The 27,155-nt window shown below is 51.3% G+C and overlaps 2 protein-coding genes and 1 long non-coding RNA gene across 6 annotated transcripts in view; 1 reads left to right on the plus strand and 2 right to left on the minus strand.

The window, feature by feature from the left end:
- The window catches only part of LOC136111023 (uncharacterized), a 50,397-nt gene that overhangs the window by 2,521 nt on the left and 20,721 nt on the right, over positions 1–27,155 (plus strand). For 2 of the 3 annotated variants that reach the window (XR_011742101.1, XR_011742100.1), the window contains exons 3-4: positions 15,336–15,452; positions 21,774–25,810. This is a non-coding gene — a long non-coding RNA (uncharacterized lncRNA). Of the gene's footprint in view, positions 1–15,335; positions 15,453–21,773; positions 25,811–27,155 lie in introns of those variants that run through there. The other variant, XR_010652701.2, reaches the window with a different exon arrangement.
- Positions 150–5,567, minus strand: LOC136111022 (triggering receptor expressed on myeloid cells 2-like). Of its 2 annotated transcripts, none has more exons than XM_065854840.2 (4): positions 5,034–5,567; positions 2,362–2,706; positions 2,001–2,058; positions 150–1,626 (listed from the first exon to the last, which is right to left on the minus strand). In XM_065854840.2, the coding sequence occupies exons 1-4, from the start codon at positions 5,215–5,217 to the stop codon at positions 1,410–1,412; spliced, it is 804 nt and encodes a 267-aa protein (XP_065710912.1). In that variant the 5' UTR covers positions 5,218–5,567; the 3' UTR covers positions 150–1,409. The 2 variants fall into 2 exon arrangements, with proteins under 2 accessions (XP_065710912.1, XP_065710913.1); XM_065854841.2 differs by having other exon boundaries at positions 2,001–2,055; positions 5,034–5,557.
- Positions 6,792–11,410, minus strand: TREM1 (triggering receptor expressed on myeloid cells 1). Its single transcript, XM_065854675.2, has 8 exons — positions 11,153–11,410; positions 10,342–10,692; positions 9,697–10,029; positions 9,081–9,410; positions 8,860–8,902; positions 8,179–8,294; positions 7,722–7,792; positions 6,792–7,264 (listed from the first exon to the last, which is right to left on the minus strand). The coding sequence occupies exons 1-8, from the start codon at positions 11,271–11,273 to the stop codon at positions 7,058–7,060; spliced, it is 1,572 nt and encodes a 523-aa protein (XP_065710747.1). The 5' UTR covers positions 11,274–11,410; the 3' UTR covers positions 6,792–7,057.

Below are 27,155 nucleotides of genomic sequence, written 5' to 3' on the forward strand. Positions count from 1 at the left end.
AAGGCTGCAAAATGTTTACTGGCAGCTTCTTCACTTTGACTGTATTGTGGTCTAGCTGGCCATATTTAGCGATCAGGCTGTGTGGCTGGGAAAGAAATGGGCATTTTTGGTCTCTAGTAGTGCAGCTTTTTATCATGATCCACACTAAGTCAGATAATTAGTTTGATTTTATTTAGCTTTGCAGGCTGTGCAGGGACTGCGCTAGGGGTTGGGGTCTAAACGCAGCTTTGCTTGGGGAAGGGTGAACAATGATCACGTGTTGGTAGCATCCTCTTGAGAGGGCAGAAGAAGTGCAGGGAGAAATACAGAGAGACAGTTGGTTCTTTGTTCCAAGCTCATTTGAGGAGTGGGGAAGCAGGCTCCGAGCTGTGGGTGGACTGCACATCGCTTCTGTCACGGTCTGCAGCTCCTTATGCCTCTCACCAAGGATCCGCGCTGCCCGGGGCAGTTCTGGCAGCTGGCCCTCATCACCTTGGGCAGGCAGAGCCCCGCTGGCCCTGCTCTGAGATACCACGAGCTTGCTGGGTCCCAGTTCCGGCCCCGGTGCAGTGACACTGGGGCTGAGGATCCAAATCGCTCTCCCTGCTGGTGCGGGCGGCTGCTGGAAGCGACCGAGCTGACAGTGGAGCGCTGCATTGCTGAAGTGTGCTGAAAGCTTTGGGCTTTAAGGAGTGAGATCTCAGTTAAAAAGGTGATTTATAGACAAATAACAGTTTTCAATACAAACCGTCTAGTTCTGGTTATATTTAATGCTCTTGGGGGAAGCATGAAGCATTGGGAGAAGATATAGGATACTCTGAAAAAAATATTAGTTCTTTAACACTGACCTTCAGTGAATCAGGAGAAGTTTCTTGAAGATTTCAGACTGAACCTTGTCTTTCCATTTTTACATGATGTGGATGTGTTTGTGAGTTGCTCAACACATGGTCATTGAGGTGTGTTACTTGAACTGCTATTTATGTTCACGGCTGTATTCATAGTTTTATTTATAACAAAGCCTTTGTCAGTAGCTGTATAGAGCAGCAAAGTTTGTTCTGGCCGAGCAATGAGCTGGAAAACTGAGCAGAGCTCCCTCACCTTTTCCATGCCTGGGAAGCACCTCAGCACATCGATAAGTCTGTGCCAGATCTCTTGAAAGAAAGACTTTGTATTCCTCCTTTCCCCCGGCCCTCAATCCCATCCTCTTCCATTAGGTTCTGGTGTTACTGGCAGCATCTTTTCAGTTCACTTGTGTTAGGAAATGTTGGTCAGCACCAAAGAGAAGAAGGAGTAGATGGTGACATTCCCTCTCTTGAGTGCTAGGGTCATTGATACCTGTTTAGTAGGTGATGTTTTCTTACGACAGGTGGCAAAGCTTTGCCTGGAAATGCTTGGTGTTCTGTTGGCCATGGATTCCCGTTGGTTTAGCTCTAGGCAGTGCTCCCCCAGGAGGGCCCAATGCCATCCTGTGCAAGGTCACCAGCCAAAGGGAGGACCTGCTGCTCGTTCGAGTTTGGGTTCTTCTGCCCTGCTTCTCTGTTCCTTCTGCTGTTGCCAATGGTAAAGATTAGCACAGCCACCATGAACTTCGTAACCAGGAACCCAGCAATGATGTAGAAGATGGTGAAATCAGCTTCAGGAGGGATGCTATGGAGGACCACAAATACAATAGTAAAGCTGAGCCATCAAGAGGATGGTTCAACCTTTAAAGAAACCCTTGTAGTTACAGTGTGAAGATAGGAACAGAGCCTGCGAGGTTTGAGCAACTAGAACAGGTATAACTACAAGATCTCACATACGGATAACTTAGGATCTGCAGGAGTTGTTTTGCTTGGCACTAACTAAAGCACTGCATTTCCTGGATTAGGATAAAGCTGCTCGTTAGAAACCACGCAGCAGCTCTGAGAATTGTCGTGGATTAGGAGGAGGTAGAGAATATGCCTGATTTTGAACGGGTTGCTGATGCTCATCTGTTTGGTCCTGGGAAGGCCAGCGGTCCCAGCAGGAGTTGAGCAACTTACCTGGAGATGCTCTGCACAGCTCTGGGCTCCTCCGGCAGCTGGGTCTCCAGGGCAGCTGCTGGCAGAAACAGCACAATTTAGTGTGCAGGTGTTTCTGGGTGATGATACTCATTGGTGTCACTAGCACCAGTGTAGATAACCAAGGTGTTTATAACAGTGGGCTGTGTGCTAAGACATTAATCTGGGTAGCAACAAGGGGATGACGTGTTAGACATCCTGTAACAGTGAGGTCATATTGCTGTAAATTGGGAACTAAAGGAGGCAATGCAACACAGTCCCTCCTTACAGCATGACAAAAGTAGATGTTTAAAGCAAGATGTTTTAAGCAGGAACTCATAAAACTCAGAGCCCCAGGACCTACCTGTCAGCACCTCCACTTGCACGTTCCTTAAGCTGCTTGTCTCCCCCAGGAAGTCACTTCTGCACTGGTACATCCCAGCGTCCTGCTTCCTGAGTCGCTTCATGGTCACTGTCAGGACGCCGTCCTGGACGTTGTCCCTGATGGAGGTGGTGCCATTCCTGTTCCTCAGGAACGGCAGCCAGAAGCGCCGGGCGCTCACCACGCGTTGGCACTTGGTCTCATCGATCTGCTTGCACCAGCTCTTCTCTCTCCAGCGCTGCTGCCGGGGGTCGTAGGTGCAGTTGACAGAAACGGTGCCCCCCTCCATTCCATACACCACAGTGACGTTCTCTGCAGCACAGGACGCTAGGAGGAGGAGTAGGCAGTGAGCTGCTTCTCTCATATCCATCCCTTACCACTATGTTTATGCCAAATGTCATTTTCCTCTTCTAGAACTCTAGTGGCAGCTGCTGTCACCTGCCTGCCTCCCTGTGAAAGAGAGAGGGTGCTCAGCCCAGGGCCTTGGTTCAGTGACCCCTCTGACCCGTGCGTTTTTTGGCTCTTGCCAGGCAGCCCTTCTGTTCTTGGGGGGACCGAGGGAAGGAGGAGGTGTCAATGTCATTAATAGCTGCAGATTTTCTGAAGCTCAGGAAGTGCTGGTCCTTCCCTTGTGGCCCTGTGGTTACTGCTCGGGATTGCAGTCTGGAGCTCAACCACATCACACTGCCTGCAATCGCTGGGCTCCTGCCTGCTGCGGGGAAGCAGTTTGTCAGCATGATTAAGGTTAAATTAAGACTAAGATTAAATATAAACTTGCACTTTCCTGTGGTCCTGAGGAGCGCGAAGCTGGGCACTTGGGTATATTGAGTCGGCATCAGACAAGTTATCTTGATTTTTAAAAGCTCTTTTTACAAGGCAGCTCATAAAAGGCAGAGCTTGACCCAGTGGTGGGAAATGGTTTCTGTGTAACCCTCGTTAGGCCAGCCTTGCTGTAAGCCCAGCTTTGCAACCCCAGCCTGCTGCTGTGCACACAGCTGCAGCAGGGCAGGCAGCGCAGGTTGTGCCTTGAGCCCGGCCCTTCCCTGTTTGTTCCTAGATGCAGATCTGGCTCCGGAGTAGCCTCTGCTGCAGAAGGGTCCTTTGCAGTAAGTGCCCATCAAGTTTATTCTTATTTTAAGGCTCTTTACACAGCCAGAGAGATTCAGTGCAGGAAGCTGTTAGAATCAAAGTCACACATACAAACCAGTGTCCAGCTACTTGTTTAGGAGCTAACTTCTTAATTCCACTTTTAATTTCTAAATCCAGGGGTTTAGCAATTTTTTTTCACCCTATCTTTTAACATCCTGCTAATTTTAATCTTGTTGTCAACTGCTCTTTGGTTGCTTGGCTTTTTTTTTTTTCCTTTTTTCCTTGGTTCCTTATTTCTAATTTCTGTTCCTCTTTGTTGTAGGCAAAGGCAGAAGGGACAGTCTGAGCTATTAATACTTCCAGAGAGAAATGTGATGTGGTATTTGTGGAAATCTCTCTCTCTCTAGTGAAAAAAATTCAGAGGCTAGTGCCTTCTGTGAAAGCATAAGGAATGGTAAAACACAAGTAAATTAAAAAATAGTCTCTTGTCAGGACTTGGTGCTGGCTGAGCCTTTTGATAACACTTTGTAAAATAATTTCAACTATTCTAAGTTAATTGTAAACTAAAAAATCCAAAGGTCTTTCAGGCTTGACTACAGGAAGGCATTAAAAGGGGTCTGTGCTCTCCAAGTATCCGACACCTACAAGTCTATAAGTCTTTATCCTCAGCTGTTGCTCCACCCCGTTGTTCTGTCAAGGTTTATCTCCCTGCATGTCCCGTGGTGTGCAATCCCTCTAAACATCATGGACCCTCCTCCCCCCCAGTTCTGCCCCTTCGGTTCCTGGAAAGGCCCCAGGGGGTTGGTTTTTGCTTTTGTTTCAAATAGAAACAGCGTTGCAAAAAGCTCTTGATCAGAATCATGGCATTTAAAGATTTGCTGCTGCCCCTGTGGAAAGCTTTTGCCTCATTATCTTTACAACCAGTTCTGCTGACAGATCGTTTACTGTTTGTGTTCTTCCTCCCTTGTTTTGTGCTACTGTAAAAAAGCATGGTCAAGTGTCCAAGATTTCAGGACATCTCCTTCCCTGAGGAGTCTTTTCCTCCTCTTGAACCCTAGGTGCTGCAATTTACACCCAGAGCCCTACAGGTGCAAACAAACAGTTTCGCCGTTCATTCTGAGCAGGCAGACAAGGCTCCTGCAAACAGTGTTTTTGTGACTCCAGAGGATCCCTGTGAGAGACCCTGAGCGCTCGGATCACAGCTGGCCCTTTGTTAAATTAAGGGAAAAGAGCAAACTCGGGGAAGGAGTCTGACATCCCTGCAATGTACCTGGCGGGGAAGAGCGGAGGGCAGAACGCACCGCAGTGCTCCAGGTTCCCTCTGCCTGCATTGCCCTGGACCTTGCAGTGAGACTCTTGATAACTGTTTGTATTGGTCTTCCAATTTGTTGCAATGCTACAACAAAAGCGCCTGTGCATCTGGAAAAAGCTACTGTGTTTGAAGACCTGCGCTGTCTTTTCCCATAGCATTATCAGTAATCTCATACAAAGTGCAAGTAGAGACTGAGTTTAGCAGCAATCCGTTACCCTGTTAACTGAAACGAAGGCTGCGTACGCTTTCTTACCTGACAAGAAGACCAGGAAGATGAAGTCCATGAGCTTCTCCATGTCAGTTGAGCAGAGCAGGGACAAGAGAGGAGGCTGGAGAAAAGTGAAAAGGGCTCTTGCCAAAGAGCAGCTGCTTTTCCCCCCTCCTTGCTCTGCCGGAAGGAATGAGCACAGGAACTTGGCATCTTTTTTGTCCTGCATATTGAGCAATTCATCAGGGATGGCATTTCTGAAAATTCAGGCATCAGCATTGCCCACACAGAGCCACAGCTCAGTGCAGACCGCCTCGAACAGCATCATGTGATGGCCTGAAATGGTGCGGGCGGCCCCTGAGCCCCGCCAGCACTGCCGGTCCGCTGGAATGGGCTCTGCCTGCAGGCTCCGCAGGGCGGTTCTGGAAAGCCGAAATGGAAAGGGTGACTCTCATCAAGACCCCGCAGGTAGCTCAGTCAGCATCCCGAGGGTGAAGGGAGGGCAGGGACATAACCTTGGTGTTTATTTTCAGGGGAAGGAAGTTTAGAAAAGCCCGTGCATGAAGTGCCAGGGTTTCTGGTCTTTTGGAGAAACTGAGCTGAGCCCCAGCAACCTCATTTCATATGCTCACCACATGACTGGTACATAAAGGCAGAAAATGTGTTGTTTGGAGTATTTCCAGCAGAGAGGGAAGTAATAGTATCACTTCCCACAGCCCCGGTGAGCTCCCCTGTGAGACCACATGTGCATTTCTGATCTCCTGGGACTTCAGAAGAAGCCACAAAAACTTGCTTTCTATGATGGCGCCAAAACACTAAAAAGTGGTGGAAGTAGGCATGTGGGTACAGCACAGCGCTGCAAAGACCAGAGCTGGATAGTGATTCCTGAAGAGATGCAAAGATGCCTCACAACAGTGCAGGTGAGGGACCAAGTGCACTGGGAGAACGTTGGATAGTTTCTGCAGTGGTTGTTCAGGACAGCAGGGTTCGATGGGGTCCCAGCCAGTCTAATGGTCCTGTGGAAATTGCCAACCTGCATCAGAGCTGCACTGGAAATCTAGAAATATCTTGTGTGTCTGACTTACTTGGACATTTACATCTGTAAATAATCTGCTCTTAATTACCATCGTGTCCCTTCCATTCTATCATCTGATGTTGGGACCAGCCCTCTTATGGTCATAGTTCTTTCTTTGTGTCACACTTCCTGTAACTTCTTCACACATCCTCCCAGTTTCTTGCTCTGTGCTACTGTCTGTACAGACTCCTCGTGTCTGCTCAGGGCTCGTCCTTGCAGTTAGCACAGCAAGGGAAGTTCTGTTCCAAACCGTCCCCGCGCCCTGTCCACTCCTCTGGTGCAATACCGCGTGTTGTTCCCTGTCCTCCTTTCTCCAGAAATACTCATTTGCATTAAGGCTCAAAAAGTATGTGTATGACTTCTGTGCATTGTTGTTTTGTAGCTACAAGACCTTCTGGTGCTCAGATTCATGCAGTACAATCCTCAGCTTGCGGAGTTTGCAATGCAGCGTGTCATCGTGTTGCAATGCACCCTCAAGCTGTTTGCCTGCAAGCAGGTGCTGCTTATTCCTCTAATCCAGCGCTCGTGTCCCCCCCACTTACACAGCAAATGAACCTGGTCACAGCGGTTAGAGTTTTGTTCGCTTGGCCGCGGTAGCAGAACCCTTAGGAGTGGGATAGTTTCTCCCAGTGAACACCATTGAAATACCAAACCCATCCATGTCCAGACAAGTATTTCTCTTTTACAAAAGGTCGCTCCTCCACACCTGCCTCACGAAAGAGTCTGCAATTTAATGGGATTGAAGGAAGCAGATGTACAAGGGATCCTGAGAATTACCCAGCACCTCTGCCTGACCCCAGAGAATCTGCACACTGGTGGCAAAGTTCTCTACTGCTCTCTAATGGGAGGGAGGTCTCAAAATGCACAGGCGATATACACGTGGCAACAAAAACTTAGATTTTTCCCGTGTCAACCATACACCTTCTACTCCACATTCACACTTCATATTCCAGTTCTGTTCTCTCATTTCTGGATTGTTTTGGCATTCTGTGCTTCATCCTTTGTCATTTGTCAGTAACTCCTTGAGTGCAATGGTAGCGTATTCCACATGTTCATCTTCGGGTTTCCTGTGGGCCTGACTTGGTTGAACATTGCAATAGAGAGGATCCTCAGGGCTGAGTCGGGATTCAAAGTTCAGGGTAACATATTTTAGGTCTTTGCTGTCATCCTGAGGACTTTCCATTCTGTCCGTGCTGTCAAGCTGTGAAAAGAAAGGGAAGATGCTTGGCAGCCTGATTCAGTGCCAGGCCACTGCTCTTGTCAGAAGAACAAGCGTTTCCCAGGAGGACAGGAGAAGCCATGTGGAAACTACCTTCAGTCGGGACAGAGGGGGAGAACAGAAAGTTCTCTCCTTCCTCACCTCTCCTTGATGCAGGTTACAACCTCGTCGTCTAACCTTGGATTCTAATTTTTGAGTAATTTCTGAGATTACCAGAATATGTTCCACTGTGGTTTGTTCCTATTGGAGTTTCCTTACATTAATCACGCACACCCCTCCACCCAGGACCTTTCCTCTCACCAGTGACATTAAAACCATGTCCCCTCCTGCTCACAACCAGAAGTGAGCAGCAAGGCCCTGATCCCATGGGTCAGCAGGCTTCTCACAGACTATTGCTGAAGATTCAGGTACCGTATGGGAAATCTGTCATTTTCCTTACCTGTGCTATGTCCTCTGGATTGTCATAGATGTCCTCTGGCTTGTCATAGATGTCCTCGGCTTGTCTGGTACCTTTGGAATGAGCCAAAACCAGAGGTGTTAGAAGTGCAGAAGTCCATGAGATGCCTGGGCATTGCCTGTGCTTGGGGAATTTTGGGGAAGGCTGTGGGACTGCCCAGTGATAGAAGCGATGGGTGTGCCAGTGGGACCCATCTACCCTCCATCTGGTGAACACGCTGCTTTTGCTTTATTTCTACTCTAACATGTTAGGAGGTGTCCTGTGCAGAGTCTGGGGGAACGTGGGTTTGACTCATTGTGAGAGGAGACCCCAGCGAGGAGCCTGCGGGAGGCTTCCCACCCTGAGCCGGGAATAAGCTGTCCCGGAATGGAGAGGTGATGGCCAGAGGAGGCCCCTCCAGCACAGACCAGAACACGAGATGTCACCAGCCTCCACATACCTTTTCTCTTGAGCTGCTTGTGCCGCCTGACCCACAGCGTTATGGAGCCGATGAGCACCAGGAGGAACAGGACGCTCAGGACACCAGCGAGCAGGACGAAGGAGTTTGCATTGGAGCTGCAGCCCGGAGAGCACAGGAGATACCAGCGTTAGATGGTAGCACAGCACTGACCCCTTACCAAACAGTGACCCAAAAAGGGGACAGGAATAGCTTTATGCACTTGGAAGGAGGCTCCGGTGCTCCTGCAGCTGTGCTATCTTGATTTTTCTACCTGACTGCACCTTCTGAGCTTTTCCTAAACTACTCTTCAGGCTTTTAAAACAAGCTGCTGTTCAGAGCTCAGAGCACAATTCTCTGGAGTAGGTACTGCCTTTTTCTCCTGTGTTTCGCTGCACCTGGTGCACTGGGAGCTGGTGTGTGATTGTACTCTGTGCTGTAGTGTTCACAACAGCAGATGTCCAAAGGGGAAGAAAATCCTGTACGTTTTACAGTTTGAGCAGAAGCTGGAAGGGGAGAGGCCACCTTTGTAAGGACCTGTCAGGTCTCATTCCTCTGTGAGCAGGGATTAGATCAAAATGCCCAGGCGCTGCCTACCCCAGGAGGACAGGCAAACTGTGGACAAGCCATTAGTAGTTCATAGCTTGTCTGCACTCAAGCTCTGAGACTTTCTCTAGGCCTTACCTTGGTTCTGGGCTGTTGCCAGCAGGGGTAGTTTGAGTGGTGCCTGCAGAACCAGACAAAGTTGTTTCAGCCGATACAGCAATCATGAGCACGATGAGAAGAATAATCATTACTGGGTGGGTTGAATGTACCAGCTAAACTTCCCTGCCAGTGCTGCATAGATGTAAATGCAGTCCTGCTGTGACACCCGGCACAAATAAGCAACCCAGGTCAGTACTCACCTTCAGAGATATTGAGCGTAACCTCCACCATTCGGGAAAGATCAGGGTATTCATAAAGCGCACACCAGTACACGCCGGAGTCCTTTATCTGCAGCTCCTCCATGGTGATGGTGACAACCCCCGAGCTGGTATCGTCCTGGATGGTGACTCTGCCTTGCTGAGGTGGGCTGAGGTACCCTGAGGGCCACCACTCTGTGTTGACCAGTACGTTACAGCGGTTTCCAGCGCTCTGTTTGCACCAGGCTTTGGTCACAGCCCTGTAGTCTGTGATGCTGTACGTACACTGGACAGTGACATTGCCCGACTCCTTGGCTGTGTATCGGCGCGTCTCTGGAAAACACAGGCATGTGTGCTGAGGTCCCAAAGCCGGCACAGTGGCAGCCCCTCCCCATGGCTGGAATGCACGCTGTGGGCTGAATGCTGCCTGGGTGGCCTTCTGCCTCCAGCCATGAAGAGCAGAAGGGGACAGACAGGGGGACAGGGCTGTCAGCTGTGCGGTGGCAGCGCTGGGCTCCCCACCGAGCGCTCCTGTTCCGCAGGACAGGAGGGAGAACAAGCAGGGGAGGTGGGGCTCAAATCTGCCAACATGGGCACTTGGCTGCCAGTGGATACTCACTCTTGGACACAGAGAGCTTGACCTCCAGTATTGGGATGAGATGAGTGATAGTGTAGAGCGCGCACCAGTACACACCAGTGTCCTGGGCCCGCAGCTTCTGCATGGTGATGGTGACAGTCCTTTTCCTGGTGTCATCCTGGATCAAGACTCTGCCTTGCTGGGCTTTCCTGTGATTCTGTGTTGAAGGACCATCTGTCCTCCCCAAGATGTTACACTCAGTCTGATCTAGCCGACACCAGGCTTTTATATCTGTGGTATACACCGGAGTGCCACCCACCGTGGTGCTGTACGGGCACTGTACAGAGAGACTGTCCAGTTCGCACTTGTGCAACTCTGCAAAACAGCAAACGTGTCCCTGACCTGTGAGCAGTGGGCACACGGGCGTCTGCCCCCGGCCTGAGCCGAGCTCTGCCCTGGGCATCTCGCTCACGGCTGGTCCGTCAGCCAGGGCAGGACCAGAGGGAGCCAGGAGCAGCAGCCGGCTCCCTCACCCCGTGCTGTGTGTGTGGGGCAGGCGGCGAGTGGGGGTGGGGAGGGGGCTGGGGGCCAGAAGGAGCTGCTCAGCAGTGGGGGGGATGGAGCAGGGGCAGGAATGATGTTGCTTTGTGACAAGACCTGCATTGGAGTGGGGAAAAAGGTACTCACCCTTGAAAACGATCAGTGAGATTGTCTTTAGTAGGACATATTCATAACGGTTGGTGTAGTAGGCACAGCTGTATGTGCCGGAGTCCTTTACCTGGAGGTTGGTTATGGTGATGGTCACGATCCTCTTTGTGCTGTTGTCCTCTATCATAACTTTCCCCCTTGTGGCTCGCTTTGTGGTTGCATTTTGTGTTGAGTAGGTTGTGTCTACTAAGAGCTCGCATTGCCCATCTCTCCAGCGGCACCAGGCTTTTGTCCGCTGGTAGTTCACCTGTGCTGTGTAAGGACACTGGAAGTACAGATTGCTTCCTTCTGGTTGTCTCTCCTCTGAAAGTGGTGTTTGGGCTTGGAGACCTGTGAATATCAATTGTGATGTGGGAGAGGGGAGCTGATTGTGGGCTGTCCACAGCCTCCCGACAGATACAGGCGAACTCTGCGTCCAGCCCTCCTCTGTGAGCACTTGCGGCTGGATGAACTCTGAAAACCAAGATCCATTTCTGCTGCTAAATTCACCTGCTTGGAAATGGGAAGGTTGATTTCTGGAGGGCAGTGTAGAGATTTGCACTGGGACCACAATTGTGATTTAAAACCCAGTATCTTTGTTTTAAAACCCACGGACATGTGTGTCCTTGAGGTGTCGGACCTTCAAGTCTAAATGGAGCCACGGTGGGAACCGCGGCTGCCCCTTCCCTCCCCATGGCAGCCGCCAGCTGCCCAGCTGGGAGCGCAGCCGGTGCCGATGGCGGCTGCGGAGCTCCGCGGCAGTGGGGAAGGCTCCCTCGGGCGCCGGCTGCGTGCCCAGCCCTTCTCCTACCTGGGAAGTAGAGCGACAGCAGGAGGAGCGCTCGCAGCTCCATGGCCATCCTCAGGCCCAGGGAACGGGCATTGCCGGGGGCTGCCCGACGTGCGCTGTTGAAGAGCGAGCCCTCCCGCATCGCAGTGACGCCGCTGGAGGAAGTGGCTGAGCTCTTGCCATCCCACGGAAATCCTTCCCCATGTTTTGCAACAAAACTGATGTTGAGATGATGTGAGGGTGCATTTGGGGAAGTGACTGAGAGCAGAGCTCGGCTCATCTTGATGGCAAAGGCCCTTTGCTTCTCTCACGTGGCCGCTGGCCACTCTGCCCTCTGTTACCACCCTCACAGAAGAGCTGGGAGAAACTCGTCAGTGTTCACAGCTGAGCAGCTTCAGTCAATTATCAAACGAGTTAGGATAAAACCTTTGGTAGGGAGAAATCATTCCCCTTTTTCAGATTTGTGGAAGAATCTAGCAAGTTGAGAGTTGCTGAGTGAGTTCTTAGTTTGCTTTATCTCAGGTCTTGGTTTTGGGGAAAAAAAAGAAAGCCTCTTGCATAAATATTGGAAAGAACATCAAGTTGAGCTAAGTCTTAAAATACTTTATCATTTTTTTCCCCAGGAATGGGGAAAAAAGAGACTAATGTAACAATTTTCAATAGCTTCTTGTTTGAATTCTTGGTTTGAGGAGGGTGTGATCCAGTAATAAGGTAAAAAGTACGGGGGGAGTCTGGGGAATGTACCTTCCTGCCTCGCTCCGCCAGAGCAGCGCAGAGAGACTGTGCTGACACCCTGGCTGCAAATAACTTCCAATTATATGACTAAGCAGCTTATTAACAATACATTCTAGCTAATCATTTTGTACTAGATATCTTCGCATTGTCTTGTCCCCAAATCCCTCTCTCATCAGGCACTTGATGCTTGGTAACAAGAAGCGGGAATGCACTCGTTCTCTTATGAGCAAATCCCGAGAGTCTGCAATTCGTTTGGTTTCTGCAACTGGTTGCCTACAAGCTGCGCCAAGGTCTGTGCTGCCTCACAGCGCCTCATGCTTTCCCATGGCAGCTGCGTTTGCCGTGTCCGTTGGAGGCCCCGTCTTTGAGCAGAGAAGCTCTTTGGGTAGGACAGGGTGTCTGTCCAGGACCCCGCATGTTGGTCACTAAGGAGCGTCTCTGAAAGAGGATCAATGTGGTTTTTAATTGTAGTATCACAGAAAATAAGATGAATGTTATCTCAGGAGGTTACTTAATCTAGCCCGGTGACAAATGATATGATCGGCTCTTTTGATGCAATTTCTAATTTTAATCTCTGTTTAACTAGTTTAGCTTGCAGCATTCTCCTGGTGACTTGTTCCATCCTGCACCATCCTTGCTCGGAAGCTTCTCCTAACATCTGTCCCTCCCTGTGATTTAAGTGCCTTGCTCCCTTTTATATCCACTGCAAACTCGGAGAACAGATTATTCCCTTTCTCTTGCTCTGTGTGCAGAGACACCTGCCGTCCTTCCCTTAGTCTTTCCACTCCAGTTTAACCATCCCCAAGAAGTTTCTTCCTGAGCTTTCATCCAATCAAGGATGAAATCACATGCTTCTCTGTTGCCTTCCATAGAAATTCTTGCTTCCCGTTGAGTTACTCTCATTGCCATAAAACCCACAGAAACCTCTTTGGATTAGACACTTAAAACATCAGTGGCCTTGGCTTTGGATTTACCTGCCCCATACGTAGCCCTTGGTCTAGGAAGGCCCGGCAGAGGGGTGGGTGTCGCAGCAGCGCTGGGGCTGCTCCGTGCGATTGCAAAGCCGGGGGAGCGGGGTGCAGGAGACAGGGCTGGTTTGGGGGTGCGAGGCCACTAGAGGGCAGAGGAAGATCAGAAATGGGGTTCTGGGCGAGGAGATGGGGTCTCAGCAGGGGCTTTGCGGGTGGGGGGTTTTTCAGCCAGCATTTCACCGTGGTGCGGAGCTGCGGGCAGCTGAGCGCTGTGCACTCTGTGCATAGATGAGCCAGATCTGCCCGCAGCTCGGCACCGAGGTGAGGTGCTGCAGCTGAATAGCTGCCTGGAGCTTGGCGTGGATGGAAGTGCCGTTCTCCGCTCAGCGAGCCGACGCTGCAGTGGCCGGAGCCCGAGACGTCACGCTGCGGGCAGGTGGCCAGGGCATGGCAGTTTGTCTGTCACTCCTCTCTTGCCCCTGGTTCCCGTGCCCATGTGAACCTGTCTTGTGTGTGCTGCAAAGTTGTTAGAGAAGCTGTGTATCGCTGTCTCACCCTGCAGTGTGCTTTGAAAGAGATACTGCGTAGACGATGAAGACCCTTCTTTCCAAAATTTTAAGCAGGTTGCAGCCTTAAGACTTTCTTTGCCAGACAATGGAGCCTTCCAGGCCCTTCCTGGGGACATTGCCACCAGCACCAGCAGAGAAACTCAAACAAGCCTTTAGCCTCAGCCAAGCCTGATGCTCTGTAGGGATGTGAGTCAATGGGGAACTGATGCTAAATAATCCTCAGAAGGGGGATGCTGGGATAGGGGAGAAGGTGGGGCCTTGTCTCAGAACAAGGTGGCTCAAGGAAACAGTAGCTTTGGAGAGAGCGGCAGCGAGGCTGGGGGAGGCAGAGCCGGAGGCGCTGGCCGTGTCTGCGCGCGGGCTGCTGGGCACATGGGACAGGCACTGTGAGCAGGACACGGGCCACGGGCTTGGCTCTAAAGGAGAAGAGGCCCCACAGCAGCAGCTTAGCGAGAGGCCTGGTGTTTGGTCTGTTCCACATCAATGGGGCGTCCAGCTGTGGCTGAGGATGAAAGCAAGCGAGAGAGAGAGAGAGAGGATTAAAGGCTCCCCGGGTCTCCTCTAACCCGCCTAAGACTCGCCGAGAGGGCAGTGTGGGGCTTCAGGAAGGCTTCTTCATATGGAAAATATTATGTGAGGGAGAGAAAGAGAAGGGGGAAGGGAGGAGGGAGAGAGGGAGACTCTCCAGACTGTCCAGAGAGTGCTGGGGGAAGACTGATGGCAAAGAGCATTTGGGAGGCTCAGGCCAAGCTGAAGGGGAAGGTGCTGAGCTCTGCCGTACCTGGGAGTGTGGAAGGGCACCGGTGTGATGAGTTTGGGAGGAGAGAGTGTGAGGTCCAAACGTGCCACGAGCACACAGCAGCAGAAAAGTAAAGGGATGAAAGAAGAGGGGAAGTGGAGAAGGGGAAGGAGGAGGCTGGCAGAAGGGAGGAGAAAGGAGAGAAATGGAGAGGGGAGGTGGTGAAAGGCGGAATGAGGGACACAGAGGAGAGCGGGAGGTGGTGAAAGGCCGGCCGGCCGCTCCGCTGTGCTGGTAACCGCGTGGCCAGGTGGAAGCACCCGCACGCAGCCCCCTGGGCTCCTACCCCGCCAGGCTTCTCCCAGGAATGCTTGTGATGGGGAACAAATTGCTAACAGAAGTGAGACATTTTGCACTGAATGCGAGCAAGTTTCCAGTGAAAGGTTTCCTGTCAGCGGGTCGGGACGGGAGGGTGTGGAGCCTTTCTGCCTGCTCTGGCAGAGTAAGCCGGGGAGTTAACACGAAGTGTTGGTTATAGCACAGGATAAAGGACCTCAGGCTGGGCTTTCCTGCCTTCTGTTTTGGCTGCCACCGTTTGGCTCCTTTCATTTGCCTGTGTTTTCTGCTTCACCCGCGTGTGGCATTCTATGTCTCATTAGCCCTTCCTCTGCTCCCTGGCCACCCCCCACTGGTGAGATCCCCCAAGGATTCAGAGGCTTCCACTCCGCTTTCCTCCCTGATTTATGCTGTTGAACTGAATGACCTTCCTTGACCTCATTTTCATGACAGTGTGAGCACAAACATCGGCACTCAGCAAATGGCAAAGATAGGCCCTCCCTCGCAATCCTGCTCTCTGAGCTGTGAGGACACTAAACCTGCTGTTTGCACATTGGTGTGGGCCCCATGGCCTGGATCTGCAGCACACCCTTGCTCACTAGAGTCCAGAAACGTGGAAGATTCTGGTTGAAAAATGCTGTTCTGTGTATCTTTGCACACATGGACAGCGTTCAGCTGAGCTGGCGTGCGTGCACAAGCAGTACGCAGGAACGTGCTTCTGTGTTTTCCACTCTGTGTACAGACGTGCAGAACTTTGCCCTTTTCCACCACCTGTGCCTCAGGGGAGCCCACAGGTATATCTGGTCTGTCCCTGTGAGAAATGCACACCAATGCTGTCTCTCCTTTCTGTTTAGGTTGCCGTGTTTGTGGTCATCGCTGTGGTAGCTGAAAACTTGCTAGATGGGCCAGACGAGCCAGAATCCAGAGCTGGGAGATGTGTGCTGACTCCCTGGTGTGGACACACTTGCGAGGTGAGGGAATTTCTGCTGCCACAGATATCCTGGTGCCGTGTGACTCCTGATGGAATAAGTGGATTTTAAGGGGAGAGAGATCGCTTCTCCCTCCTCCCTAGAAAACACATAGCCAAGTCTCTGCTCCTGGTTCTGAGGAATTTCAGACAAAAGTCTGAAGTTCTTAAGTGTGAGCAGAGCTGCCAACCCAAAGGTGCCGCTGGGTTTTGGAACAGCAGGTCAGCTGTGATCCTGTGTGCCGTGCTGCAGCTGCACCCACCCTGGCTCCACGCCAGCATCCCAGAGCTGAGTGTCTTCCACCTTCTTTCTAAATAATTGGCAAAGCTGCTTTGCCCCTTTTCCTAGCCCAGCGGTACATAAATCCCTTTGTGCCCTAGTCTGGAAATCTGCCTTCCTGTCCCTCCCTTCCCTGCCTTCCTGGGAAATCAGGGTGGATATGGTGCTGCCGGCTTGCCTGTCTGAGCTGCTTAGTTAAGAATAATAAACAAACTCCTAAATGGAAGGATATTCTTTAAACCTGCCTTGTGCTGCCTGCCCGGGAATGCAGGCAGCAGAGCCCACCTCCTGTCCCCTGCAGCCCCAGCTCTGGGCTCTCCTGAAACCTGATCTGCTTTGCTGTGGAGCTGCACCATGGCCTCTGTGTGCACCTTCCCCCCTGACCCTGTCTGGATTCCCCTGTCCTTTTCCTGACACGCACCCAACAAGCTCACGGAGACACACACACCCCGCAGGGGGACACACGGTGACACAGCCACATGTCCGCTCCTGAGAGCAGAGGTGCGTTGTGCCCACTGCACACACGGGCACGTACCCGATTTGCACACATGTCCCTGACCAGCCCTTCACACGGGTGGACACAAGCACACTGTGAAAAGCGATGCAAACCCCCACTATACCAACAACTAGAGGCTGCTTGCCATTTTGGGAAACCCGCCCAGGCAGCTACATGCAGACCAGAGGCAGAGGCACTCCAAAAAATGCCCAGACACATGAAAGTGGTGCCCACGCAGCCCCAGATACGAACAGCAGCGTGGCAGCAGGTCTGCAGAGATGTGACATGACACGCGTGACAGCAGAGCATACCCAGCAGCTCTCTGATACCAGCCAGCACGAACGCCGATTGTGCAGAGGTGACCGGCCGGCTCTTTCACTGCTTTGCTCGCTTTCCTTTCATATCCGTGCTCTCTCCCTTCGCTCTCACACATCCCAGGTTTCCCGTGTGTTCCTGCCAGTCCATTCTGCCGTTCTGAGGTTACCCTCTCACACAAGGGTACGCTATGCACCCCTCACCCCTTGTGTGTTTGTGATGCAGACTTTCCTGCATGTGTCTGCTTTGCTTCCACACGCTCCCTGTTTGCAGCACCTCTGACACAGGTATCTCTTTCCCTCTCTCCATGTTGCTCATGCACTTTTTATTTAGGCACACGGGCTTCTTCTCCCACCTTCTCCTGCCTGTTCTCCCCTCGCAGCTCTCTCAGCCTCCCAGCTCTCTGTCTCCGTGGCCCATTTTCCTCGTACCAGCGTTGACAGCCAGCGGGAAGAGGATGTCAGCTAGAGGCTAAGCAGTCCCCGGGACCCTCTGGCCCTGCCACACTTTTCAACCCACTTCTCATTTTTCTTCTCTTTTTGTAATTTATTGTTTTCGGCTCTCCTCCTCCTCCTCAGTGCCTGCTGAAGGGAACTCAGCTCCTTGCCTCTTTTTCTCTGTGTTTTCATCTTAAGAGAAAGGGAGAAACCGATTTTGCTCTTTCCCCTGCTCCAATTCCCCTTCCACCCCCCTTCCCAGCTCTGAAACCTTTTCCTGATAGTGTTGCTGTAACTGTTCAATTAAACGAGCAATTACAAAATCAATCAAACCGAAACGTGTGCCAGGCACTGAGGGGGGACCGACTGCAGAGCGGGGACGTCGCCTGAGCCTGTCCCAGCCCGAAGGCAGCTCAGCTCACGGCTCAGCTGAAATTGTCTGGTTTGCTGGTGATCGTTGCTCTGAGGACAGCACTCTGCTTCGGCACGGTCGCACACCAGCACCTCCAGCTTCACACCAGCCGCAGGTTTCCCCTGTCTGAGAAGATCCTGGCGAAGCTGTTGGCATTAACCATGGCCTTTGGTTTGAGTTGGCCAGGAAGAGGCTGCCAGCTGGCACAGGTCACGGGGGCATTGGGGTGAGGCTGGTTTCTGCAGCAATAGGAAGGAAGGAAGGAAAGTGATGAGGTACAAATGGTAAACCCAAGCAAGGCTCTTGTGTGATTTTGTGGGGTTACACCTGCTGACTTCCTCCATCCTTTTGTGTGTTCGCTCCTGCTCCGCGCTCAGCACAGGCTGAGTCAGTGTGTGCCACGGCTCTTTGCCACTCTCAACTGTTTGCTCTCCAGGTAACACTCACACTGTCTCACTCCCCACTGTCCGTGTCTCCTCAGAACTACATCCATGATTTTCACTGCGGGAATTCCCTTTGGCCTCTTGGGGCTGTCATAAGCAAGCAGCAAGGCTGTCCCTGACTCGAAGGCACAAATCCTTCCAAACTCATCACAAATAAGAGAAGATGAGCTGGAGAACAGGTTGGGTTAGGGAGGAAGCGTGGAAAGCCGATGAGTTCTCGTTTGTACGTGGACAGAATCATGGCGGCTCTGCAGTGGCACGAGGAAGCCAGCTTTAGCGTGTGCTGTTTTCCAAAGACACCGAGGTCCTGCTCTTGGTTGCACAAGGGAAACCCCATCACCATCTCATCCTTTGAAAAACTGAGGCAAACTGACCAGAGATCTCAATGGAAAGAATGGAGAAGGCTTTATTGTCTCCTTATGAGCAACAGACATGAAAGAAACACCTTCTAAAAGTGTGATCCATGCGGGCTGTCAGGAGCACACCTTCATCTCGGTGGTGGGTTCTGGTCCTGCTCTCAGAGGAAACCTTCCCTCCAGATTGAAGGAAAGCGGGATTTGAGCCGTTTAATGAGGAGCTCTTATCCCAGACTTGACCCTGATTTTGCACAGTCAGAAGAGAAGCATCCTGAAGGCTTATCATTCCTTTAAGAGCAGAAATCTGGCGAGTTTCCTAGGGCAGGAGGCCAGTTTGGCTTTGATTTGGAGTGAGTAATACTTAAAGCCTGGTCACCCCGCAGGTCCTATGGAAACACAGGGCTGTGCTGACACACTTCCTGATGCAGAGGGGGGTCACAAATCAGGCTGCAAGGATGCTTTAATGAGGTTCCCCGTCCCCTTTCTTTTTACTTTGGTCACATTCATGCAAACATGCAGAGCTGCTTGGCCTGTGCCCCATCAGACACACGTGGGGAGGAGCAGGTTACGATTTGCTGATGGGGAGGAGCAGGTTACGATTTGCTGATGGGGAGGGAGGAAAACGCAGCTGGATGAGGCTCTGCTGGGTCCTGGTGCTGTGGGTCGCACAGCGGGATCTGCTGTGGGGCTGTGTGTGGGACAGCAGGGACCTGCTGTGGGACTGTGTGTAGGACAGTGTAGAGCTGCTGTGGGACTGTGTGTAGGACAGTGTAGAGCTGCTGTGGGACTGTGTGTAGGACAGTGTAGAGCTGCTGTGGGGCTGTGTGTGGGACAGTGTAGAGCTGCTGTGGGGCTGTGTGTGGGGCAGTGTGGGGCTGTGTGTGGGACAGCAGGGAGCTGCTGTGGGGCTGTGTGTGGGGCAGTGTGGGGCTGTGTGTGGGACAGCAGGGAGCTGCTGTGGGGCTGTGTGTGGGACAGTGTGGGGCTGTGTGTGGGACTGTGTGTAGGACAGTGTAGAGCTGCTGTGGGGCTGTGTGCAGGACAGTGTAGAGCTGCTGTGGGGCTGTGTGTAGGACAGTGTAGAGCTGCTGTGGGGCTGTGTGTGGGACAGCAGGGAGCTGCTGTGGGGCTGTGTGCAGGACAGTGTAGAGCTGCTGTGGGGCTGTGTGTAGGACAGTGTAGAGCTGCTGTGGGGCTGTGTGCGGGACAGCGGGGACCCGCTGCGGGCCCTCGTGCTGGCGGTGCTGGCAGTGGCAGGCGCGGGGCAGCGGCTGGAAGGCTCTGGTCACTTCCAGCTGTCTGTTTGCCATCTATATTTGGTAAAAAAATGATTTGGGATTGTTTGTTTGTGGCTCCTTGGAAACCCCTGAAGAAATGGCTCCTTTTGTTTGCTTACTTGGGAAAAATATTTTCCCCTCCTTCTTTCACTATTTTGAAACATTAAGGAAAGCAAAGCTTTAAAGAGCCCAGTGACAGCCCGGAGCGACTGTCCCCGCAGGCTCGGGGTCCTTCCTCGCGGCTCCTCGTCTGCAGACACTGCTGCACCTTCCTGTGAATTCTGACAATGAAAACACCAGTGACATGTGCTCCAAGTTTCTCTTTCCATTGAAAAGGGGGATTTATTCCCTTTTTTTAAATCAGAATTAATGTGATTCTAATGTGTTCCTTTTGATCTTCAGGGGATTTTTTACACTGATGATCCCTAATTTCGAAATGATTTCTTTTCTTGTTTTAATTGTTTTAAAAAGCCTTAGTGGAGGAGGAGACAAAAACCCCATCCTGCTTCTTTGGCACATCTTTAACCTTTAAGTGCCTCCGGAAAAAATATTGAAACTCTGGAATCCATTTTTCAACAGGGCGCTTGTGACAGGTCAGTCTCAGGCCTCCCGCGCTCCTGCGCCGGGCTGGAATGAGACAATTCCGCAGCGTGGATTTCTCTGACAGTTAAATTGCGATGTAGGCAGAGGGCGGAATGGGGACCCTGTCTCTTTAACTCTCTAACTAGACAAAGACTTTTCCCCTCTGAGAGCTGAGCGGGATCAGAACTGTCAGATGATCTCGGAGCACTTGGGAGAGTTTGCAAAGTCATAATTATATCTTTTAACCTGTCTTGCTCTTTGCAAAAGAAAGGTCCTATTATATTGAAATGAGATTATTAGCCATCAAATACTTTCTTTCTTGGGATTCTTCTTCTTTAAAAAAAATTCAAATACCTTAACTACTTTGCAATTGAATTTTTATAAGATTTACTTTTCACTAAATACATGTTCTGTAGCAGCTATTTTTTAAGTATTTTTAAAAGGCTGTTTTCAATATGCAGATGCAAAAAAAATCAGACTAAATGTCTGAAATGTCACCTGTGTAATTAAAGGAAGGCGAAGTTTCGGAGCTCCGTGCGGGTGTTCTGCCTGGCTCGGTTGGTGTTCACGTCCCTGCTTCTTTTCCCAATTTCATTGCCAAAAAGGTTTTTTTTTCCCTGAAAATCATTTTCAACCTTCCATTTTGTGTCTTTTTTGTGTGTCCCCTCTTCCTTCCCAAACACGACGAAACAAAAAATGCACATGATGGAAACGGCCGCAGTGCAGTGTCGGCGTGTGCTGGAACATGGGCGGCGACTGCAGCGGCGCAGTCAGGGTAACGCCAGAAGCCTTAGCAAGATACGGTATCAGACTCAGGCAAGAGGCTCTTTGAACCAGCTCATCCGAGTGCCGCTTGGCAAAACAGCTACGCTCAGTCCTGATCTGAAGCTGCAGATGAGTCCCAGGTTCCACAAACAGTAAATGCTTCGCCGGTGTTTGAGTGTCCAGCTGCAGAAGGGTCGAGGTGGCTGTAAAGCCGCCGAGGTCCCGAGCGGCCGGGCCGGGTGCCCAGCGGGGGATGCTCCACCTGCGGCCCTGGGTGCACCGACCGCTCGCCTCAATCGCGTGATTAAAGTGCTGTCGTTTATAGCGCTATAACTCAGCTCGTGTCAGCCCCGCCATTATCAACTCTCTTTCTTTTCAAGGGTGGGTTATGTCTTGGCCATAAAAATTCATTCTGAGATTAAATTCAGCATGTTCCGATCTGACAAAGGAATTGTTCCTTGTGCAGAGAAAACTCCCCGTTAAACTCACGGGCTGCCAGGGGGCCACAACTGGTTTACGTTTTTTTAAGATATTAGATACATTTAAATGTTTAAATCTTCTGTTGACTGTATACCTCCTTTTGAATTCCAAAGACCAAGAATAAAGGCTATTATTTAATACACGTTTCCTTAACCTTCCTCAAAGATGTCTCAGTCAGAATGAAAGCCAGGAGACTGAGAGATCAAAAGAACCTCCCTGATGTTAAATGAGGCCCCAGTTATGAATGAGGCTCACCTGGGGAAAATGTTCATGAAGAACCTCAGGACAGGAAAGTGAGGAAATCCGTTGAGCTGCACTTTCCATAAACCAAAGCACCTGCTGGATGTTAAGCACGTGTTCTCTGTATCTCTAGAACTGCCCCATGCTCGTGTTGCTCTGGTGCTGAAACACCTCCCTGTCTTACCTGGTTTTAATACTCGTGACCATGTTACAAACTAAAGATTTTTTCCCCTGGTTTACAGGACAGACCCGGTGCCTTCAGGAAAACGACCCGGCACGGTGTCAGCGGCGTTGTCTGTCTGTCCAGCCTTCCGTTCCCGTTCTCCCGCTAAAGCTGCAACACCAGCTACCTCTGAGCTCAAGGTAGGAGCAGATGTCTGGTTTTACTTCTGCATTTGTGCCCTTCTGTTTCTTTTCCAACTGGATGACTCGAGGAAAGAGTGGCAGGTATCCATAGAGTAGCTCAAGGAGCCACCTCCAATTGTGTGTGCTAGAGAAGCAGGCAGGTGAGACTGGAGAGCCAGTTCAACCTGTGGAAACTGGCAGTGTCCTCAGCCCACTGGAGCAGCTCCAGTTTATACCACTGAGGATCCGACTTGGAATTTCAGGGCTTTTCAGTCACCATCATAAATATCTCTTCTTTTTCTTGGCAATGAAAGAATCTATAGGGTAGTTCCAAAAAATGAAAAGAAGTTGTTGGCAGATGTGTCTATTAGTTTGAGCTGGGGATTTTGCCTTTTTTGCGATTTGAGCTCCGTCGCGGGGCAGCGCGGAGCTTTCCTAACGTCCGCAGTAGCTTTGCCTTTGGCTGCGCACTCTGCTGGGCTGTCCCCGGAGGAGCGGTCTTTGTTTCCCTGGGCTGATTGTGCAGAAGCACAGGAGAGGTTTAAATGGGAGACCCTAGAAATACAGAGGAATCCAAAAGCTGCCCCTTGTCTCACTGACAAGCAACCCTGGCGCGTCCGGAACTCCGCTGGAGTCAGGAGCTTTGTTCCAGCTCTTGACAGAGGTGGTGTGTGGCTAATGGAACATAAGCAGTAGATGATGTCTCACTTTGCGTATTTGTAACATGAAAAAATAGCACCTTTCTAAGCTGCAGATTCCTATGGAAAACGTTCTCAGCCTTCCGGGAGTAGCATTCCTTGGCGGGGCAGGAGGTGCTGTGCCTTGGGAGGCCCTGCAGAGCCAGGCCTGTCACTGCGATGGCAGGAGATTGGGGCTGGCGCCTCCGTGGGTGTGAGTGTAAACACGGCGCTGGCTGTGCCAGCAGAACGTGCCCGGCGCTGTTAGCACGGAGCCTCCACTCCAGCCTGCTCCCGAGCCGTTAGCGGCGAGCTTGCAGTTCCGGGGGACGTGGAAATTGCCTTGTTTACTCTAATTTGGCAATAGGGAGCTGTCGGCCCTTTGAGGCACTGGAGTACTTCCCTGAAGTGGAGAGTTGCTGTTCAGCAACTATGCAGAGCAGATCTGAGAAGAAACCGAGCCCGTGTTTCGGACAGAGAAGCGAGGTCTCGGTCGGTAGGGCTCACCTCACCCTGCCCGAGCGCTTCTCCCTGCCCATCTTCCCACTGCTGTCGCCGGCCCGTGCTCTCCAGTGCCAGCGCAAATCAAGGCGAAAGGTTGTGTAAATTCCCCTTTGGAACTCAGATTGCCTAGAATTTTAAGTTTGGTCCTGGGGCGCGTTCAGGAAAAACGTCAAAGCCTTCTGCTCCGTTATTTGTGCTGATCTAAAAATAACTTTGGGGACCACACCTTAACTGAACATACTGCCTTGAAAACAGAGCAGTATACAAATTCCCATGAATTTGCCAGAAACCAAAGTCATCAGAAGCTCAAAAACGATGGCTCTTCGTGGTGTCACCCGTCCTGATGGAAATCAGTGGGTGTGTTGGAACACAGCGAGCGGCTGCTCCAACACGTGGAGGAAGGACTTGTTCATCTCCAGCTGGACATCACCAAGTCTTCAGTCAGAGCCACCAGTGCAGTGACTACCAACCTTTCACAAGCCCCAGAGACCTGAGCAAAAATAGAAAGAATAAGAAAACAAGCTCTATCATAACTTCTGTCAAGGCAAGAGAAATAATTTCCCAGCCCACTCTGCTCCTTCACAGCCCTAGCAGGTTTTACGAGCTGAAGCAATCAGTCTCGCAGGAGGTGCTGGAGAGGAAAAGGGAGACCAGGAAACCAGGGCTGTGTTTCCATGTGCTGTAAAGCAGCAGTTTCAGGCGGTGGAAGCCGAGAGCTTTCCCAGCCAGGGAGCGGCTGAGCCCAGGCTGTGCAAACCTCGCGGATCCACGGCGGAGAGGTGACTCCGGCTCCTCTGGTGACCATCCCTGGGGACTGAATACATCTTGACTCCATCTTTTCATTTTACAGGCCCTGCACAATAATCAGCTCTTAATTCACCCTCCCACCTCTCTCCTCTCACTGCTGAGGAACAGCAGATGGGAGATTTCATGTACCATAAATATTTAGATTGTGCCTGTGTGTTTATAACACTTGCGGAGAGTGTAACTGGAGCAGCTCACACTCAGCAGCAGCACCTGATCTAGAGAGTTTTCCATCACCTCATAGGGACCCGGCAGCCGTGTGCGGCACGCCGGCCACGCACCGGGACCGGTAGCCGTGTTGTCCCTGCCCCTCTCTGCCCCCCCCCGCCGGTGAACAGAACAGCGGTAACAACACGGACGTGCTTTCGTGTCCCTTGGGACCTGCTGCTCCTGAAAAAAAAGCTGTAGTTGAGATTGAGTGGAAAGTTTTTGCAGCGTTACCATGGGAAGGGGCCACGGGAAGGCGCGTCCCTGGGTGAGCCATAGGTTCTAGGTTACCCGAGCCCAGAGATCCGTAGGGCTTGTGCGTGCGAGCCTGAGTGGCTCAACTGCGCAGCACCGTTACCTTTGAGAAGGTGAAATATCTAATGCAGTAACTTTGGAAGAGTGGGTTAGACCTCAGGAAGGACAGCCAAGCTGGGCTGTGCTTTGGGAGCACAAGAGCATCCAGCGGAGGCTGTAGGCCTGGGTCAGGCCAAGCTGGGCTGTGCTTCGGGAACACAAGAGCATCCAGTGGAGGCTGTAGGCCTGGGTCAGGCCAAGCTGGGCTGTGCTTCGGGAACACAAGAGCATTCAGTGGAGGCTGTAGGCCTGGGTCAGGCCAAGCTGGGCTGTGCTTCGGGAACACAAGAGCATTCAGTGGAGGCTGTAGGCCTGGGTCAGGCCAAGCTGGGCTGCGCTGGTCGCACGGGTTTAGGTGGGGTGGGCGGACCGGGCTCTGCAGCTCCTGGCCGGTCGCTGCGCTCAGCCCTGCGCTTCCCAGGGCATCAGGGCTCTTCAGTGTTATGGAAATTTCTGTGCTTTAATAAATGTGTTTTTACTAATGTTTCTTTAGGGGAAAATATTTTTCTTTCTCTGCGTAGCCTCTTTAGGACTTTCTGTGGAAGTGAAGCCAATAGTACTAGCTCAGGCTCTTTTTTCCCCTGTCCTATGCTTTTTTCCTCTCTTTTTTTGGAGAGGAAATAAATCTGTGTTTTCAGTCCCTTCCCTTGCTCCTATTCCACGTACCTGATGGGTTCTCTGTCCCGTGGCTTTGGGACCAGGAGTAGTGACTCATCACAAGCGTAGGAGGGGTTTTCCTCTGTGGCGAGCGATGTGACCCTTGTCTGCTATGGGATTGTTCAGAGCTTTTTCCTGGAGCCTTTCATGCTTGGCCTGGCGGAGGTAAGACATGGCAAGAGCTGGGTTCCCACTGATGCCCAGTTTGGTAACTGTTGGGTTCTTTAAAGATTGGTCTTTACCACCAATGGCAAATGTTTAATTTGGTGCAGTAAGGGCTGGAACTAAGAAGGAAAAAGAGAAAGAGAGTGAGTGAGAAAGAACCCTTCCTCATCTTGTTTTAGAATCAAGGGATGGAGAGGAAACATAAACTCAATTTTATGTGGATTATAAGGCACCTATAAAGAGAGTCATATGAACTGAGACACTTGGCTCTGTTACCCTAATGATACCTATGGAACAATATGTGAAACCTATTACACTATTCTGGATATATGTGTGTATATATATATTTATATGTATGTACAGAGAATGAGAGAGAGGGAGACGAAATATGGGGCCTTTATTTTTATTGGCTTCTGCAAAGAATAAATTACACAGCGAGGGCAAGGTTAAATTATTGTAAATGTCTGTATGAAAGGCATCACTTAATTATTAACAGTCTGCTACAAATAAAAGGTACATATGCTAAAATGGCCTGACCCGCTGGATTGTGGGCTTTGTTTAAAATGGTTGCTGAGGCCCACAGCTGAGTTGTTCTGTGTCAGACGGGCTGGAAAAGGAGGCAGGGTAAGGTTTCATTGAGAGTGGCTCATATGCACCCGTTCTGTGCCAGATGTGCTGTGAATGCCGGGCAAGGGGGTGAGGGAAGGGGCTGTGAGCGGGGCAGCGCTGTGGGGAGCAGGGGCCGTAGAACCAGCTGGATGGACGGGGCAGGGAGCTCCGGGCAGCGCCTGCTGGTGCTCACGGTTAAGTGTGTCTTACAGTCCTTCTCTCGTGTTCCACAAAGGACACGATCCATGCGGTGCTGCTTTACTCGTCGTTTCTATTTCAACAAGATCTCTGTGAACAAGCAGCGCCATAGGGCAGAGCCATCTTCCCTGAGAGACCTTCTCTCTCATCCGCAGCCAAGGCTGACTCCTGGCCAAGAGACTCTTGTCAAAGGAGCTCCAGTGTATGAACAGGGCATCTTCCTATTTGCATCCACTTACATTTGCAGAGCTCTTCAAGCCTGGCCCCTGGAGGCCTTTGGGTTGCACCTGAGGAATCTGCAAACGGTAACTCAAAGAGAAAACCATCCCAGGATGGAATTTCCAGAGGGAAACTTGGAGGCTTGAACATGTTGAGGAAAAGAAAAAAGGGTAAAAATTCACCAGTCTATATGAATGAAAGAACTCAGTGGGAAGCTCTCCCTGTTACTCCCTTACAAAATGAAAACCGCTTTGTGCAGGCAGGAGAGGGGCGTGTGGTTCCCCTTCCTGCGGCGGCCGCAGGGGCCTGGGGGCTCTCAGATGCTGGCCCGGGGGCTCTCAGACGCTGGGCTGGGGGCTCTCAGACGCTGGGCCGGGGGGCTCTCAGACGCTGGGCCCAGGGGCTCTCAGACGCTGGCCCGGGGGTTCTCAGACGCTGGGCTGGGCCGCTGGCCGTGCGGGACACACACCACGGGCCCCAAAGCACCCCGAGTCTGCTGCCTCTCCTCCCCCTTCGGAAGCTCTTCCAAAGGGCAGATGTGCCAACAACACCATTTGCTGTTATGGAAAAACAGGATGACTAAGAAAATATTCAATGCGAGCTTGATCGTGATGGATTTTAATGCAGTTTGGCATTTGGAGAAGGGATGGAGAGGGGGAGCCCAAATCATCGTTATCCAGTGGTCCCTACAGCCGTTTGTAAGTGCACTGCAAAGCATCCATACCCTTGTGTTTGACACTTAGATTTAGTAAAGCCACGTCATATGATTGTACTGTGCTTTTACAGTGGCCTTTTCAGGTGCTGTCGTCTGTGTCAGTGAGACATGGTCACAAAGGTCCGTCTCTTCTTCCACATCACTAAAATTCCCGTCAGTGGCTGCCCATC

The sequence above is a fragment of the Patagioenas fasciata genome, chromosome 21, assembly GCF_037038585.1.
Source record: "Patagioenas fasciata isolate bPatFas1 chromosome 21, bPatFas1.hap1, whole genome shotgun sequence".
Taxonomy (NCBI): Eukaryota; Metazoa; Chordata; class Aves; order Columbiformes; family Columbidae; genus Patagioenas; species Patagioenas fasciata.